At 43.3% G+C, this 19,563-nt stretch overlaps 1 protein-coding gene across 4 annotated transcripts in view; it reads right to left on the bottom strand.

The window, feature by feature from the left end:
• The window catches only part of P4HA1 (prolyl 4-hydroxylase subunit alpha 1), a 35,666-nt gene that overhangs the window by 4,121 nt on the left and 11,982 nt on the right, over positions 1–19,563 (bottom strand). The window contains exons 5-11 of one of the 4 annotated variants that reach the window (XM_069863913.1): positions 19,290–19,427; positions 14,876–15,115; positions 12,727–12,917; positions 12,070–12,246; positions 9,282–9,352; positions 2,322–2,421; positions 756–813 (exon numbers count right to left, since the gene is read on the bottom strand). In XM_069863913.1, coding sequence (XP_069720014.1) covers positions 756–813; positions 2,322–2,421; positions 9,282–9,352; positions 12,070–12,246; positions 12,727–12,917; positions 14,876–15,115; positions 19,290–19,427 — 975 coding nt within the window. Of the gene's footprint in view, positions 1–755; positions 814–876; positions 931–2,321; positions 2,422–8,155; positions 8,227–9,281; positions 9,353–12,069; positions 12,247–12,726; positions 12,918–14,875; positions 15,116–19,289; positions 19,428–19,563 lie in introns of all 4 variants that reach the window. The other 3 variants (XM_069863912.1, XM_069863911.1, XM_069863910.1) reach the window with 3 other exon arrangements.

The raw sequence follows: 19,563 nt of genomic DNA on the forward strand, positions 1-19,563 counted from the left end.
GGGAGTGGCAAGATAAGATGGCCTCAGTAGGCTTTTTCCTCGAGTTAGGAGTCTGCTAGCAATCCTCACATGAACTACAGTAACAGCACACTTATCCTTTCAAAATGTCTTCAGCAGCATCCAAGATGCCTGAGCCTCGGCTCTGGGGAAAGAATTTCTCCCTCTACACCATAGGCCCTACCCAGTAAGCTGCAATGTGAGTTTTCCTACACTGCCTGCAATGCCTTTCTCTGAGTGTTAAGCGCTCACCCGAGCAGTCACATTTCCCTTGTTCAGCGCTGCTCTGCACTGCAGCTACAGCTGTGGTAGCTCCACTGCACAGAAGCAGGTTAGCTAATGCCACCACCTGCCACACACATCAGGACAAGATATACAGCGAGTTTTGATGCAGTGTAACTGTAGATCCTTCAGTGATTTTAAATAAGTGGCTTAACATGGCCAGTGCCCTGGCCAGCTATAATGTTTCTAAACATTTCCTGAGATTCAGAATAAAGCTAAAGCCCTTTGCTCTGTTAAAAGCTACCTGACATCTCCTTAGATTAATTCTTTAATTATGTTTTTGATTAAAAACCTTGTTGCTCTGTAATGCCCAAAAAGTTTATCAGTTCAGCTGGTGGTTTAGAGGGCTTTCTCCACTAACAGGGATTAGAAAAGCTAGAATAGCTACAAAATTTAATACACATTGAAGAATAAAAATTGTGCCACAGCCAAGAGGCCCAGGCTTCACCAGGTGACTCTCTCCTTCATCTCTTTACTTGCCCGTGCAAAGTCAAAGTGGGGTTCATACTGTCCTCCCACTCCATAATTTGCCACCTGAAAAAGAGAAACACAGTGCTTGTGAAGAAGAAAGAGGTGGAGACAGAAAACAGGACTTACCCTTCCAAAGTCAAAATGAGGCTCATACTGGCCTCCTACTCCGTAGTTGGCTACCTACAGTGGAAGGAGAAGCATAAAATCTAGTAAAGCAGTATTTTACCCAGACAAGTATTTGCCCGTCACCTACAAACTTACAACAGATGAAGTTTAAAAATGAAGCCCTGGGAAGTTACAGGTCTCCACCAGCTAAACTGAACCGTATGCAGCACAGTCCTAGCGGCAGCTCTGTAAATGTAAACTTCTACATTCACAGCAAGCTCTGGCTTCAGCCAGACTCCTCATCAGTGTAGGGCCAGAACCTGCATCAGAGCCTTAGAGCCTCAGCCCTGCACTCCACCTTTGCAGTTCCCGATGGGACACCAGCTCACAGCAAAGCCAGAGCTGAGCCTTCCCTTCCCCAGGGGGAGCTTTCCTTGAGACAGCTCTCTGCCACACCTGAACCTGGCCACAAAACTTATGGAACTCCTGGTGACCTGGACAGCCACAGGCTCCAAGGAGCCACAAGCCGTTTGGCTGAAAGAGGAGCCGCGCACCCAAGAACAACACTGCGAGATGCAGCGCATGCCAGGTAAGGAATCCAGTACAACCCCAGGGCAGAAAAATATTTTCCTTCTATAGAAACTCTTCAAAATACATCATGGCACTTTTACGTCGTTGACATTTAAATCACTTTTTGATCTCTACGTCAATATGAGGATCCACTGTCCTTGTTGCCTATTTATTTTTCTTAATCTTTTCTTCGTATTCATAACCTCAATTTTCAACCAGATGCTGGGGGTTTTATCATGAGGAGCCTCAACAGAGTAGCAAAGCAGCACAACAGCTTCCAGGAACCACTTTCTGGTGTACAAATGCTTCCTCAGAATCAGAGCAGCAGCTCTCACTCGAAAGCCTCAAGTGAATGAATAAAAGTATGTACTTAAAATTTAGTCAAGTGACAGTCTGCCTTTCCCCACGTTACAGATACTAGCACACTGTTGGCCTTCCAGGACCAAAGATGGGATAGAAAATCTAAATACCCATTCTACCCCCCCTTTCCCTAAGTATCAGTCGAGCCAAACTTTTCACTATCACCACAGAGCGGAGCTTGACCCTGCAGCAATGAAACTTAGTATTAGTACTATAAATAAAACAGCATCACACATCCACTTCAATCAACAGCAACCACTCCAGTTATGAGTGTTTCCCTTCTGCAACAGAAAGCCCTTTCACACTTAAATAAGCACTGGTCTGCAAAGATAACTTTGGTTCTTCCTCCCTGTAGAACACTCATTCTTCCCGTGGCCTTCAAGCAAACTAGCCCCCAAGTCAGCTGCCCTGAGGTGAATGAGCTGTTGTGGCCACTTCACCAACACTGCCTGAGCGAGCACCAGGTGCTGCACGTGAAGCCATCTAGAGTGGAATCCCAAGTGACATTAACCCCCAGACTTGTCCTAACACTTTACCTGTAGCTCCTCTGCTGTGGAGACATCAAGTCCTGTTAGGTCCTGTATCCTGGTGTTAATGCGAGATACCACAGGGCTTTCATATCCAGACAACCAAGCGCTAAGCAGAGGAGAGAAGAAATTAATGAAATATGGCAGTAATTCGGCAGTAAGCTAGCAGTGCAAATGCAACACTTGGAATTTAAAATTTTGTTCCATACTTTTCGGGAGTTTTGCAAGATGATCAGAAATATTTCAAGGGCATTATAAAGGGCTGTATTTAACAAACATGTTTTCAAGAAAAAACACTTTGTAGCACTGCTTGAAGGAAGCCCTAAAATTAAGGGCATTCATTCCCACTCTGGACAACAAAAAGACTAATGAAATGTTCCAAACAGTAGAATCTGCTTCAAGCTGTTTTAGGAAACAGGCACAACACAGTTTTGCGCTTACCCATTCCAAACAGCTAATTTAGGCCCCACATTCGATGCACTTTGAAGCAGAACTTGGGAAAGGAATACGTGAGTTGCTTTACTTAGCATACACAGCATCTATGTGATTGTAACTAACTTGGCTCTTCTGCATATCAAGCACTTACAGGCATGCACTCTGTCATCTGTCCTTTCACATCACTTACCTGAGCTAAAAAGCATTATAAAAACAAATCATGCATAAAATTCTTTACTATTTTCCCTATTGAACAATTTCCACCAAAACAGCCTATTACAAATTTAGTATTTAGCCCATGCCTCACGTACACAATGATTTTTAAGGGAAAAAACAGCAAAAAAAACCCCAAACACTACCTCTCCTTTATAAAAAAAATAAATCCAAATGGTCAGCCTCCCAGTTCTAAAGGCATCTTTACACTAACTCCTACTATAAATTAGGACTTTTCAGCTTGAAATACTGCATTTAAATAACTTGCAAACTAAGTCAGCAGTAAAAGGTATGAACAGGTAGAAGAACAGTTCTACAAGAACTGCTGCCTTTACCTAGACTCAGTGAAGCTTTTTTTTTTTTTTTACTCTATGTAGTTGCTCATTCTTGAAAGCTACAAGGCTGGGAAGCAGCTCTGTCACTCAGAAGCAGCTGCATACCCAGAAGAGCAGTGTTTGGCAGAAAAGAACACAGGCCCAGTATGACCTCAGCTTTGTGCATCTCTACTGGACCCTTACCAGCCCTGAACACATCCCGTTGCTTACACAGAAACAAACATGCACACATTTTTTATCTCTTTACAAGGGAAACATTTTGTTCTTTCTGAAAAACAATTTCATCTACCCAATGCCATTTCTCCTTTTGTCCTTTTTTCCTTTTTTTTTCTTTAAAGTACTCCTCTGCTCACACGATGCTTGTTTTTCTTGCTGCTAGCTGCAGCTACCCAAGATACCTTCACTTCACCTGCTCCCCTTTGCCCTCTCTCGAGCACGTAGGCAGTGAGTGTGCCCTCTCCTCTGTTTAACACTGTAGCCCCCTGCTAGTACCTAACATGGATGAGAATATTGATGATTTGTGCCCCACATTTGCTCCTTTTTGCTGGACAATGGAGACAGCTAGTTCTGCCTTTTCTCTAGCACCTGGCTTGGCCTTTTAGACTCATCAGTGGTCCTTGCTGCTTTTACAAGGCTGTTAACCTGTTCTCTGAGCCTTAGCTAGCAAGTACACCGTAGTATTTCTACTCAAATAGACTTTCACATCTATAACTAAATTAAGGTTAATTTCATTAATATTAAAACTACATAAAATCAGCAAACCACTTTGCACAGGAGGAACATGACACGTGACAAGGCACTGACACAGGTTACAGAATCTCTATGAGCATTTTTTTGTAAACAACAAATGAACTAAGGATAAAAGAAAAAGTCTCAAGACAGACTTGCACAAATGCATACACAGAGTTACAGTTCCAAACAGTTAGTATAAGGGAGTGTTACAATGCATCCTTCTTTGATTTAAGGTGGCAGGCGAACACAGAATGCTAACACAAAGCACTTCCCAAACGAAAAGCAGCAGTGCAGCCACATGCTGAATGGTGACATGCACAAGCAACCCTAACCTCCCATTCTATACACAAGAAAAGCCCCAACACAGCCATTGGGCAGGGCCATTAAGCCTTCAAATCGTAGGCTCTTGCTGCCTCCATCCAATCTACCATAAAGGTCTTCCAGGAAAAAGAAAGGCAAAAAGCAACATTCTTACTGTATTGGTTAGTTAGAATTGCAATGAATGCCTTGACTATTTCAACAGGGAGAATACTATAACTTTCATAAAGGAAAAGTACTATATGTATTCTGGAAATAAAATTAATTGCCCAAGGCTATGAAGTCTATGAAAGGTATAGGAAATGGGGAACCAAAGCTGTATTTCAATTGCCAGCCCGTCTGCTGCACAAAACCCAAGGGGGAGGCCTGCAGCTGAGTGAAGAGTCAGTGTGATTTAACCCTGCAAGCATCACAAAATCTGCTTTCACAAGAGCTCAGGAGGCTCTGCGGATGGCCTAAAGCAATGCTTAATGCCTGCTGCATTTAGGATGCACAAGGGCCCTCTGTTACTGCAGGCTTTGCGCTGTGGCCAAGTCTCAGAGTTGGTCCTTTCTTGACATTAAAGTGTGTGCCTGGCTCAAGATCATTTATGGAAGGTATTCCTTCACCCAAAGGACTTTTTCCTCCATCACCAGTGGTGTATATAATGCAGAATTAACAGCCTTAACTTGTATTCAGCAAACTTCTTTCCAAGGTCCACTGTGGTTCAGTAAAGGCACACAAGACCCTACTCTTCCCTACACAGTTGTTCAATTAAGCTGCTCACCAGACAAGCTAATTCACACTAAAAGCATATTGTTGAATTTTTGACCAGCTGACACCTATGAGCAGCAAACTTATTAACTAAAAGGGACAAACTTATTTCTTGGGCAGTCACAAGCACAGCAGTTTAAGATGTGGGTGACTACTGGAGGATTTGATATTTCCATGAGCCAAAATTCCCAGACTACAAAGTGGTATTTTGGAATACCACTTGGCTTTGTAAAAAGACATCCTTGAACTAAGTTAATACGCTACAGCAATTGAGAGAACTTCATCAGAGTGCCAAATTCACGTAGGAGGATTTCTTCTTCCTCACAGATAGCTAGCTCTTAATTTTTATATCCATTACAAACAGCTAGCAGTAACTGCATTTACTTTCTCCCCTCTTATAACTCTGTATCACGTATCTTATTTAATATTTTCAGCGCAGGATTTATATGCAGAAATACTTCTGGACTAAGCTACGTATTAGGAGAAAACCAGACAACTGTCCAGATGTACATGACATTCAAGGGCTGACGTGCCCAAAAGCTCGTCTCTTTCTCCAACTGCACTAGGCAGCCTGGTATCAGGCATGAGAAAGGCCACATCCTTAGCCTCAGCCACACCAGCACAACAGTCATGGCTCACGCAAAATACTTGCATTTACACTTAGAAACATTCTAGAGTGTACCTAGTATGTAAAAAGTATTAGTAGAGTTGCAACAGGGAGCAAATAAAAGCACAGACTTGTATTTCTGAAGTGAAAACTTTAACATGTGCCATGAGCTCCAACTGGCTGCTGAAAGGAGAGAAGGAGGAAAAAAAAAAAGCAGCTTTAAAAGCTGTATCAAAGCATCTGAGTTTATTCGGCTACTGGCAAGGTGCCCCCTTTTATACAGCCTGCCACGTACTGCACAGCAAACAGTAGTCCTCTCAGAGAGAGGAATGCTGTAATTTAGACATGCATTTGCTAGGAAAGAATGTTTGAAGGAGGAACGCAGCCGTCTATGAAAAAAACAGAGCAAGCATTTTTTGGTTTCAGGAGCGATGATTCACCTGGAATCCAAACCAACTCCAACAGCAAGAAGTTGTGCAAGAGCCATTCAGTGATCTAGCATTAATACTATGATCCTGCTAAAGCAGTCTGGCTTGGGGGCTTAGGGTGGCTTTTACCTCCTTTTACAGATTTAGCTGCCAGTTCTCTTATAAAGTGTATATACATCCTAAACAACCTGCACATGGAGAAGTGGCAAAGGGAAGCATGAGAAGGGAAGTCCCCCTCCACCCTCAAGTCCGCTCCTGCCCTCAAAATCTTGCCTTCAGTCACTTCACTGTGTGCTACTCCCCAATTACCTGCCTGTTTCTTGGCAATTCCAATTCCAGTAAGATATAGAATTAAAAACCTCAGCTTGGCAAAATCTGATTTAATTCTCAGAGTTCTTTAGGTAGGTTGGAAGGAAGTTCCCGAGCGACACCTTTGTAAGCAGGGGTCTCCTGCAGCAGATGCTCACCCTGGGGTTCATTCCAGGCTCACAGCACACACAGAGGAGGCTGCAGCCCCTCACAGCTGCTCTTACACCTCCTCAGAGAGTCCCTAGGCATGGTGCAGCACACAGTTAATTCCAGATGTTGTTTTGTCACATCAGGAAGCCAGTGAAGAGGTGATGGCAAATGGGATCTGGCTGCACTATCTCCTGCACGCATTCATGAGGCAATCAGCTTTGAATGATGGGTGGTGTCTAGTCCTATATTTTCTTGGCTATGGCCTCTCCAATACTCTCAAAGCACAACACTTCCAACTAATGAAAAAAATCAAAACTCTAAATAAGAGGTCCTTTTACTGAGGGAGACCAATTTACTAAATAGAGACAAATTATGCATCTCAATTTCAGCTAGTAATCTGGTCACCTACTCTAATTCCTATTGTTAGCCCATCAAGTTTGACAAATACCCTGGGGTTATGTCCTAAAAGATTAACAAGTTTCTTCAGTAAATGCCCCACACTGGTCCATGTTGCAGGGAACAAATCTCTAGATTGAATAAACGCTTCCTTTAAAAAACACAATCACAGACAACCAAGATAAGACGCGGACAGACTTTAAAATTAAAAACAAAAAATAAAACTTAAGTACACCACACGTCAAACAGGAAGACGTATGCTCCTCCAGTCATTCTGGAGGGGGCCTGTAGAGGCAGCTGTGAGGAAAAAAATTATACAAGAGTGCACCAGACAATTTCCAAAGCACCCCTGCTGCCTGCACATGCTCCGATAAGTAAGCAGACCCACACACAGCTGAAGGTGCAAGGCAGCTTTCAATGTACAAAAATAAGTTTTCAGCTTGCTGCTACTTGTTACAAGCATGGTTTTAAGGATCAGACTTCAGCTACAATGGTGTTCTAGCTTCCATCAGAATTATAACCATTCAAACCAAGCAGTTTCTTGTGATCCAGCACTTGAAGACACTTATAGCTTTTTAAAGAAATTCACAGCTAACTCAAAACCCTGGAGGTTTAATCTACCATGTTCAGGCTTAGGTTCAAGGAAGCTGAAGGAATACTGGCTTTCTATTAAACCAGCGACTACTCCCAATCATTTAAACAAGGAAATTCTTTAAAACTATGAACTGGCCTACATTTGCACTATTCTCACTAATTTGAACAGCCCACCAGCACCCAGTTTTAAGCAGCAAGTACCAACACCGAAGTTTAGTGGTAGAGGTGAGCTACCCAGGCCACCTTTCCCACTGTTTGTTAGTGTGAGCAGAACCCCACGCAGTGCAAACACTTTAATACATTAGTTGCAGCAAACAAGACATGCAATGTGAAAGAGGGAACACGCGTCTTGGCTACCACTAAGAGAAAAAGCTATTTTCCATTTTAGCAGGCCACTTGCTTTGTTATACAACAGCTCAGTTGGCTTTAGGCCGTTTTCTTTCTTCTAAAGAGACAGTAAGAATCTAAAAGCGATACAAAGTCCTCATTTGCCCCACACAGAGAGCTGAAGGAGCCCAGTCCCAGAACAGACTTCCTTGGCCTGCGTGTACCTTTGGAAGACGTTCCCCTTACCTCTTAGAGACTCTGTAATGTGCTGTGGTCAGTTTCCCAGTCTCAGGGTCATGAACAGTAGCACGGCTCAGCTACAAAAAGAGAAAGGACAAGGGCTTACCCACCTAGTAGGCTGCTTTTTTGCCAAGCCACAGGTGTTTGAAAGGGTTCCGATTGGTCTGGATGGTATGCAATGCTCTTAAAGTAGCAATATTAGAAGGGCAACAGAAGCTGTAGCTGCCATGTCCAAATCAAAACAAATTGGTCAGAAAAATTTGGTTAGATTGTCCTTTCACTTTTTTCCTCCTTTTTTTTTTTTGATTTTGAACTAGAGACTTTCTGCAAATAATTTATGATGCTGAGTTTCACAGACAAGTCCTCTTCACCCAGAAGTTTAACTCCTTACAGAATTTTGGCTTAACACTGACAGAGAAGGCAGCCAATCTTTAATCACCACAACTACAACAAGGGGGCGGAGAGCAGGCAGGTGGCTTCTTTCAGAGCCATCCAGCTTCAGAAGACATTGGCTAAATTCAACACTGAGCCCAGTGAAACTGAGCTTGCATTCTGCCAGACCTGTGTCAGCAGATGGAAGAGCCCAGACAGAAGCACGGGATTATCTCAGACAATGGAACGCTGTGTGCATGCTGCTCTAGCTGTCACACATGGTAATGACTTAAAGCATTTCTTACACACATAAAGGTAATCCACGCTTCCAGTGGCCCGCTAGGTTTCACAAGGAAAGGGAGGACAATTTTTGGCTGGTGAGAAAAGCAAGGGGAAGGGAATACTAAAAACAGATTCTAATGAATGTTTCGTAGCATCATGTACTTTTGTTTGTTTGGTTGGTTTTTTGTTTTTACACTGATTGTAGAGCCCTTTTCTTACAGGTGTGTGTTTGAGAACACACACCACGAAGGTGACCCAGAAAAGAAAAACAAGACATCAAATTAAACGCCCAGAACTTCAAGTTGTAGGAATAGACTGAGAAACTCAGCAGTAACAGCCTGTTACAGATCTGCACGTGATAAAGCAGTGGACTACAAAGCCAAAGTTGCCTTTTTAGACCACCTCTCGTTTTCCCCATAATGAGCAGAATGTACACACTCATTACAGGCCCAAAACATCTGGCATAGAGCTGTCTTACCTTTTGCTAATTCTGTAATGTGCCGTCTCCAAGGCTCCTGTTATGGGGTTTGAAATGGTGGCTCGCCTCAGCTGTGAAGCGAACCATCAGAATAGTTGCATTACAAAGCATATACTGCATCACAGCAATCCGACCATTCAGAAGCCTAAAGGGAAATGTCCCGCAAGCCCCCACAAAAGCCACCCAGTCACATTTTATGGTGGCTTTTCTTTTACTTTTACGGAGTGGCTGCATACTCATAAGGCAATGGTGGGGAATGAGGGGGGACTCTCCAATTTTACTAAAAAAATGTTTTTAAGTTTTGTTTGTTTAGGTTTTCTTTTTCAATTATTTTTTTATTTTTATGTTTTGGAACAGAGCCTTAGAGAAGTCCAAGTTTTCCTGGAAGTAACGTTTCCATTTCTGTAGCAAGAAGAACAGTCGTCTGAATAAAGCAAACTAGAAAGCTTACATTTTCTGAATATTGCAACAACTGCTGGAAGCAGTACAACATTACAGCATGTGAGCAAGTGCTCCTTTGTTAGCACTCTGTCCTGCACATGTAATACGAGTCTTAACAGTTAAATTGAATCCAGGCAACACTGTGATCTTGTGTAAGTGAAAGATCAATAAAAGTCTACCTGATTCTTTCTATACCAAAAGCTGCGCTGTACTCCTTTAACAGTAATGGCAAACACATACTGATTGCTTAGCCCACAGACACACACACTCTATTCTGAAGTCACACAGAGCGAGGAGTCCTGTTCAACGCCTTCCTTTCCTTATGGCACTCGATATATTTGACACCATCCCCCTGATGTTAATACTCTGATCCAGTACCTCATCTGCACCCTTTAACTTTGTTCGTGTACTGGCACTTTCCATCATTTTTAACTGGAAAGGCTGAGTTGCACAGCCCAGACCTTCGAAAAAGCACAAAATGGCAAATCAAGACCCAAACAATTAGAAGGGTTTTTCCTATTGTTAAAACAAATTAAGTAAATTATGGCCTCTCCGTGTCTACTAACAAGAACAGGTACTGGGAGCATTTGAAATGCTCCCTCTCCTCTCATCCCACCCAGATGCATACTGGAACCCAGGCACAAACTACGATTCCAGCAAGACTCCCAAAGCTGAACAATAAGGCTTTATGCTGCCAGTTTGTGCAGCCCCCACAGCAGAAGGCTGGGCACAGATTAAACTGCACTGTCTTTCGAGAGGCAGCAATGGCAACAACCCAGGCATCAGAAAGGAGACAACCTTTCAGTCTCAAAAAACCACAATCCCCTTGCCATTCTCTGCACTGTGCCCTGCAAGGCCTCGGCTGTAGGAAATACGTGCGATGATAACCACATACAGATGCTTCTACACCAGTGAACTACAGGAATCTGCCAGTCTTCACCTCGAGCCAAACACTTGATAGGAAAACAACTACCTTGGCAAATCTGGAAGTCAAAACAGCCACGTTTCAGACACATACAAGTTTTTTATTTTCAGTGCTAAGACTTACTTCTACTCCATAAAGAAGTGATCCAGTCATATTCCAAAGACATAATGTCAGGTGTTTTACAGCAGCAAATGGGCTTAATCATCAGCAAACAACTAGGGCTCTGATTTTAACACCTGCAACAAGGCTGCCTGACAGGAAAGTAGGAAGAGATGTTTTACAGGCAAGTGAAGAGAACTGTTTGTGCTTCTTGCTTTCAGTTTAGAACATCATCTCAGAAATAAAACACATCAGCCTTCAGTAAGCTTTAAAATCACCTGCAGGCTGTACTGAGTGTAGTGGTCAAGGACAACATGCCTAGCATAACCCACAGCTGGCTTACTTTGCAGCAGTCCAAGCAAACCATTTGTCTTATCTTTAATGCACTTACTGCCCTAATCCTCATTCGCTCATCTCTCTCTGAAAAAAAGCCATTTAGAATAAAAGCAAAGAAAAAAGCAGTAAAATCTCATTCCCACAAGTTTAAATCTTATTCTAGAAATAACTGATAATTGATAAAAAAATTAACTAACTACATCTTCAAGGCACACCTTGAGATGTAGAGTCACAACAACCGGCTGCAGAAGAAACTCAGGCAGTGTTGTGTTTGTCTGGACACTCCTGTTTACTGTGGCAGTTGAGCTGCCCTGGATTATTCTACATGCAGAAACAAGAACCTCGTCATCCAGTTTCTGAAACATGCTTTGATGAGCTGGAACTATAAATAAAAAGCTGAGTACCACTGCTTAAGTGGTACTGCTTACTGCCTTGTTAAAGCTCTTCCATGTGCAGGTAACTTCAAAGCCTGGGAGACAGAAGTCAGCTTTATACCAAATGCAGAACACCACCGTTTATTCCTATCTAAAAATAATGTGGCATTGCAGGACCAGAAGTATGGCTGCCTCTCCCTAGACAGCACTCTTTGCCATGTCACAACTCTAGCAAGTACAGACCTTTAGAACAAAAAAACCCACGAAACCCCAACAACCACCAGACGACAGGTGTAACTCCAAGGCAACCTAGCTGCGGGACATCTGTAGCATGTTGTAGAACGTTCTCCTCCTCATCTGAAATAGCATGTACTGAAACAGTGTCTGCTGGAAGACCCTGACAATCCTGCACTGCTGTTACCTGGTCCTCGATTACTCTGAATTTCCAGCTTCCTCACTCTGTCGCAAGAGTGTGTCACCAAGAGCTGAGATGAGAAAGGCAACATGTGAGCACACGGCGCACACACCTGCACTCAAGAGGAGACAAGTATATACATTCCCACAGAAAACCATACAAGAAATTTAAGAAATTTAAGAAGCATTAGGCATTTACCCTCGGCTTTGCCAGTTCTTTCACAGTTTCAATCTCTTCATCAGAGATGATGTCAAGGAAGCGAACAATGCGAGGTTTGTCCCACTCATCTTCCTGTTTGACAGGGCCCAGAATGTACCGAGGATTTCTGTTTCCATCATAGTAGCGGCAGAAGAGTCTTTTTTGTCTCTGAGGAGTCTAAAAACAAGGTGGAGCAATAGATAATCAGTGAACTTCCACATGAAAATAACATCTCTAAGAAACAGAGCATGAACCAAGAAAGATATGTTTCAAGTTGAAGAGATCCTTTAAGTCTGAGAAATCGGTACACTAAACAAATCATTATCACTAATACTGCAACAGTCAATACTTTACACAGTCCTATTAAAAATAACTTTAGCATTGAAACTCCACCCTCATTCAATACCCTATTTAAATCGAGACTTCAAGCACCCTTATCTCAGCTCACTACAGTTTAGCACATCCTAGTCAGCTGTGCCTGCAGCAGCATTATGTTGTCTTTTGGACAGAACTGGGAAGAAATCCAACACACTGATTCTCAGTTCTACACACTCAGCCAACTGCTATAACAACCTTCTTGCTTTCAGGCCACAAATTCTTGACATAGCTTTGTTACAGTTTGTTTCACATATACGAAAACAGTCTTCTCCACTTTACCATTTTGAGACCCTCCCCACGGCACAGCATTTCGTACTTCCTTCTCTCAGGCAGGTAATCCTTTTTCTTAACCACAGTTTCCTTCTCTGACTGGTCTTCTGAATCCGTACTGGACTTATTTGCTTCTTTTTCTTTAGCTATGATATATTCAAAATATTTCATATTCCCATTTGCTCTCTGATGTTCAGGATCTGTTGACAAAGAAACAGACAAGTTTCCAGCTTATGAAGAAGTATCCCGAAGAGGCTATTTACAAAAAGAGAAAAAAACAACCCAAAACCAACAAACAGATGCACAGTACTGCTTCTGGAATAGAAGTTAGAAACATCTGCTCTGGTTTAAGAGCATTCATGGGATCGCTAAAACCCCAAGCTAGGTTGGAAGCAATGCTATCCTGCAGCATCATGCACATATCATTATCCATCTGCAGGAAAACACAAGTAGCTCTCAGAGCTAAGCTCAAGGCATTCACAGGTAAGAAACTGGTTACTGCAAGGCCTGGATCCTCAGTAGGCACAGAAGTCCAAGCACTAAGAAAAAGTGTCTGGCCATTCAAGCCAATCTGACAAGAGAGGGGTAAATGGGACAGGAAGAGAACCTCATGAAGTTCAACAAGGACAAGTGTAAACTCTTGCCTGCACTTGGGAAAACATAATCCAGGAGTGCAGCACAGGCTGAGGTCTAACTGGCTGGGGAGCAGCTCTGTAGAAAGGGACCTGGGGGTCCCAGAGGACAACAAGCTCAATAGGAGCAAACGGTGTGTTGCTGCAGCGAACAAAACCAACAGGGTACTGGCTTGCATCAGCAATGGCATCATCACCAGAGATAAAGAGTCATTACCCGACTCTAATCAGTGCTTGTCAGGCCACACCTGGAACACTGTGTCCAGTTTTGGTCCCCACTATGCAAAAAAATATGTGAAAAGGCTGGAGAAACACTACAAAGATGATCAAAGGTCTGGGAAGCCTGCTGGGTGAGGAAAGGCTCAGACAAATCAGTCTGTACAGCCTTGAGAAAAGTTAGGCGAGATCTCATCACCATGTTCCACTATTTAAAGGGAGGCTACAAGGAAGATAGGCACTCCCTTGTAATAAGGAGTCACATGGAAGAGAAGAAGGGTAACGGGTACAAGTTACTCCCGGGGAGATTCTGACCCAATGCAAGAAGAAAACTTTTCACCGTAAGAACAATCAGCCACTGGAATGATCTCCCCAGGGAAGCAGTGGATATCCCAATAATGGGCACCTTAAAGATTCGGCTGGACAGGGTGCTGGGCCATCCCGCCTAGACCACACTCTTGCCAAGAAAGGTTGGACCACATGATCCTTCAGGTCCCCACCAACCTGGTATTCTATGGTTCTATGAAACTTAAACACTTCCCTGAAGTGAATTATGATTTCTGGTGACAAAGCTTTTAACAGTCACTAAACTTACAGAATTAGCTCCAGTTCACCAATAAATGGTTCCCATCAGCCTTCGCTATGTTAGGGTTAGTGCTGAACTTCCCACAGTATCCTTTACAGAGTCCATCAGCAGAATATTCACAGCAGCATAAATACTTCTCATATTTCATAAAACAGACAATCTCAGCTTGTCATATTTCTTATTTTTCCAAGTTTTTCATCTCAAATATGCTTAATTTACATTTAAATAAATCTGCATAGGTTTTGGTACAACCAATTTAACTTAAATTTCCTTAATTTTGTTCTTGCTTGTACCTAAGGGGAAGTGATCCCAACACAGGAAAGTAAGATATAATGAGACAAAAAAAATTTCAGGCCATAATGACTAAGATGGGTAAGTAGTTTAAGCCCACATTGATCAGAGGCAGAAAATAATTCAACAGAAAGGAACCATCCTTGACCATGACACTGTCTGACATGGTAGTTTACAATATAATTTTCCATCTAAAAATATGGTAGCAAAATAAGATTTATGATAATACATGCATTTTATATACATATAGGTTATGATCATACATTTCATTGCACTGAAAAATACATAAAGATATTAATGGTAATAGTAGTAATCCATTTTAAAACCTCATATGCAAGTCAGAATTCTGGGCAGACCATACTCCTCAGCACAAATCCATAGCTAACCCCTGTCCAACCAGAGCCAGATAGTGCTGAACCTCTCTCTCACATACCTAATTCAAGAAGGCGTTTGGTGAGCGTCATGGCCTTGTGCAGGTCCCCTTGCTGATACACAGCATAACTCAGGTAGTCCAGAATATAGACTTTATCTGCAGAAGACACTTCTCCCTCATCCAGCTGTTTCAGAGCTTGTTCCATCCAGAGCTCAGTGTGGTAGTAGTCAGCTTCAGTGTACGCAATCTTTCCCAGCTCAAAACAATCTTCAGCTGTTAGAAAGGACTTGTGCTTCACACCTGTATTTAAAACAAACCAGGATTAACATAGAATTCCAAAATGATCTTTGGAGTAACATTCAGTTATATCTTATTCTTTACAGTACAGTTTATCTCCATTCTTCAGCATCTCCCTCCTGTGCTGGCTGCTTGCTGATGGCTCAGTTCAAGTATGTAAAGCCTGCAAATCCTTGGCAGAACTCACAGTGGTTAGATGCAGATTTCTATTGCCAGCAGTTAGCTAAATGTCTTCACCATTAGAGGAAAACAAAATAAAACAAGCCTTCCCTCTACAAACACACAAATGCTTGGAGCAAGAGCAATAGTCAGCCAAATACAAAGTTTCAGAAATTTGTTTTCAAAGACATTGCATTATCACTTTCAAAACATTACTGAAGCACATCCTGTTGGCAAGGACTTTGGAGGGTGGGGGGAAGAAAAAGAAGAGTCAGTAATTTCCCAGCCATTCAAGATTTTTTAAATCAGTCGTTTTTAGAAGCATTTGAAGACACCTCTGAAAGACTAAAGCACTAGTGAGCAAATTACAGATTCCTATTTTTGCCACTGTAAAATTAAGGACCAATGAAAAACCATATTCAATCTTATAAAAAAAGAAACAGGACCTGTCAGTTTTACAGCTAAAATTACATTCCTGAATACATCTTTAATACATCCCAAACGTCTACAGCAGTTCCCACAGCTGCATTCAAGCAGGGAAATTCTCCTGTTGAAGACATGCCTTAAGAGATGAAAAAGTTAAAGAAAGAGTCCAGGAAATGCAGTATCTCACAGAACAACTTTAATTCTTCTCACTAATTAACACCTTGCCAGCCATCCCATGACAGCCACTGATTTCAGGTTTCCGTGCCTGAAGCTGGAAACTCTAAAACAAAGCAAAGATGGGGCAGTTGCGTGCAGCAGCGGAGACCTCTTGGAGAAAGAGATCCTCTGGGGTAACAGGTTGCAGGGCCATAGCCTGCTACATTTAGAAGCAACACATGAAGATAACAAACAAGCTTTCTATAACTACATCAACAATAAAAGGAGAACTAGGGAGAATAGTCAGTCCCTGCAGGATGCAGAAGGAGCAACAAGGGATGAGGACAAGGCTGAAGTACTTAATGCCTTCTTTGCCTCAGTCGTTAATAGGAAGGCAAGCTTTCCCTGTGTGTACATCCCCAGGAGCTAGAGGAGCAGAACAAAGCTGTGATGACCCAAGAGGAGGTGGTCAGAGACTTGCTTGCCCAGCTAGACATGCAGAGGTCTATGGGGCCGGATGGGAGCTGTCTGAGAGTCTTGAGGGAGCTGGCAGACGTGCTTGCCAAAGCCCTTTCCATCGTCTTCCAGCGGTCCTGGCTGACCGGGGCAGTTCCACCGGACTGGAGGCTGATGTTGCGCCCGTGGACAAGAAGGGTCCCAGGGAGGACCCAGGAAACTACAGGCCTGTCAGTCTGACCTCAGTGCCGGGGTAAGTCATGGAGCAGGTGATCTTGGGTGCTATCATGAAGCACACGCGTGGGAAGCGGGTGATCAGGCCCAGTCAACACAGGTTCACAAAAGGCAGGTCTTGCCAAACTAACCTGATTGCCTTCTATGACCAAGTGACCCGACTAGCGGATGAGGGAAAGGCTGTGGATGTGGTTGTCTTGGACTTCAGTAAAGCCTTTGACACAGTTCCTTGTAGAGTTCTGCTTAGGAAACTGTCAGCCTGTGGACTGGACAGGTGCACACTCTCCTGGGTAGAAAAGTGGTTGGCTGGAGGGCCCAGAGAGTGGTGGGAAACGGAGTTAACTCCAGCTGGAGGCCAGTGACAAGTGGTGTCCCCAGGGCTGAGTGCTGGGTCCAGCCCTGTTCAATGTCTTTATCAATGACCTGGAGGAAGGCATCGAGTGCATCCTTAGCAAGTGTGCAGGTGACACTAAGCTGGGTGGAAGTGTCCATCTGCTGGAGGGTCGGGAGGCTCCAAAGGGATCTGAACAGGCTGGACCACTGGGATGAGGTTTAACAAGGCCAAATGTCAGGTCCTGCACTTGGGGCACAACAACCCTGTGCAGCTACAGACTAGGAGAAGTCTGGCTGGAAACTGCCTGGAGGAGAGGGACCTGGGGGTGTTGGTTGACAGCGACTGAACATGAGCCAGCAGTGGCCCAGGTGGCCAAGAAGGCCAATGGCATCTTGGCTTGGATCAGAAACGACATGGCCAGCAGGTCCAGGGAGGTTCTTCTCCCTCTGTACTCAGCACTGGTGAGACCGCTCCTCGAATCCTGTGTTCAGTTCTGGGCCCCTCACCACAAGAAGGATGTTGAGGCTCTGGAGTGAGTCCAGAGAAGAGCAACAAAGCTGATGAAGGGGTTGGAGAACAGGCCTTATGAGGAGCGGCTGAGAGAGCTGGGGGTGTTTAGCCTGGAAGAGGCTGAGGGGAGACCTTCTTGCTCTCTACAACTACCTGAAAGGAGGTTGTGGAGAGGAGGGTGCTGACCTCTTCTCCCAAGTGACAGGGGACAGGACAAGGGGCAATGGCCTCAAGCTCTGCCATGAGAGGTTTAGGCTGGACATCAGAAAAACATTTTTCACAGAAAGGGTCATTGGGCACTGGCAGAGGCTGCCCAGGGAGGTGATTGAGTACCCATCCCTGGTGGTGTTTAAAAGGCAGGTGGATGAGTTGCTGAGGGGCATGGATTAGTGTTTGATAGGAATGGTTTGACTCAGTAATCCAGTGGGCCTTTTCCAACCTGGTGGATCTGTGATGAAAATGCAATTCTTAAAAGGCTGCTTGAGACAGAAACCAAACAGGGTTGATCATTAATATAAAGTAACAGCATAACCTGTAGTGCAGGAAAGAATTAATAAGCAATATAACTCTAGATAAAATTCTGGTCAAACCTTGATGAAATGTCCAACCAGAAATTCCTTAGGAAAGAGGACAAAGAGCATAAACAAGCAACCAAGTGGGATGAACTCTCTGGATCTCTCAAGAGACCAACCTGTTCTCTATTATTCTTTCAACTTTCAGGTTCTGCAATTACACTTTATTACACACAGTCTGGACAGCTTACTGGTTCAAAGGGAGTGATAAACTACAGCCCACTCAATGCACAGTAACAAACTGCTCATTGCAGTAGAATGCATCTGTGTATCATTGAGACAGTCTTGACCTAAATCCAGAAGCAAGGTTATACATCATAGCATGTAAAGCCAATTACCCTTAATTTTATTGGGCATCTGATCACAATGAGCGCTCGCAAAAACACAGATGGATTGTATAGAGTTCATTTTTTGCCAGTTGGCAGTCTTGTTTTCAAACACAGGAAACAAGGAAAACTTGGCAGAGAAAGTCTTCCAGCAAGGAAGTGCCTTCTCCTGCTCACAGACCTACTGAACATTACCTCACATAATGCCACATAAGCTCAAGTCTGTATGTGCCCTGTCTTTCATTTTTCAGTTTATAAACTCCATGAGGTTTAAGTTCTAATGAACTTAAGTCACTCCCAACCTCAAAGGCCTACCTTAACCACAAGGAGGAAAGGCATAATAAATAATAGAACCATTTCATTAAAATGCATTACACTGTGCAATAACACCAGGTACCTGCCAGCGCAGAGCTCCTTCAACACAAGGAAAATGCTCACCTAGACAAGATTTTATTACTATTAATTTTCTAATAAAAACTATTAGCTTTAAGTTACTTTACCATAACTAGAAGAATGATGCAGAATTCAACTAAAAATAAATTTTCAATTCTAGCAACAAGCACAAAATGAGCACTGAGGAGAATGACAGGACAAAGAGCCTCAATTCAGAAAGAAGCTTGCTTTCTGTGCAGTGCAGTTTAGCTGCACGCACTGGGGCAGCATGCTAGCACCAGGCAGGGGAGCCACAGGGACGCAGTTGCCAACAGACCCACCACAGCAACAGACCTAGGAATGTGTCAGAGCAGGTCAGAGCTTTACAGGCTCCTCTTCACCACCACAGCCTGAAACAGGAGGTTCCTCACTTTTGAGGAACTTACCTCAGCCTATGTTCAACATTCAACAACTCATGACACTCCACTTTTAACTCGTCAGCTAACTTAAATGTTCTCCTATTTTCACCTTCACACTATGCAGTTAGAGAAGGAACAGAGTCAAAGGATTTGTAATCAGGATACTTGTTACTAAGCTCAGTGTCTTCAGAAAGTAACATCACTGAATCTTACCTGGAAGATTGCCTCTTGAGAGGGTGTCTGTATCCAAATTATATGTGTCTTGAAGCCGCAAGAGGGCTTTTGCTGCACCGGTCTGATCTTCATCATTTGGGAAAAACTGCCGCTGGATGGTCATGTTGGAGATAAAGCCTGGGAAGACAGCATAACACTTGGCCTCCTTTGTCCCAAGAATTCTATAAACTCTATGCAGGAAGTAACTCCTTGTTCCAGGGAAAGCTATTTCAGGGAAGGCCATGAATAAGTCAAGAAGAGCTATTAGTCCTGT

The sequence above is a fragment of the Phaenicophaeus curvirostris genome, chromosome 9 (genome assembly GCF_032191515.1).
Source record: "Phaenicophaeus curvirostris isolate KB17595 chromosome 9, BPBGC_Pcur_1.0, whole genome shotgun sequence".
Lineage (NCBI taxonomy): Eukaryota > Metazoa > Chordata > Aves > Cuculiformes > Cuculidae > Phaenicophaeus > Phaenicophaeus curvirostris.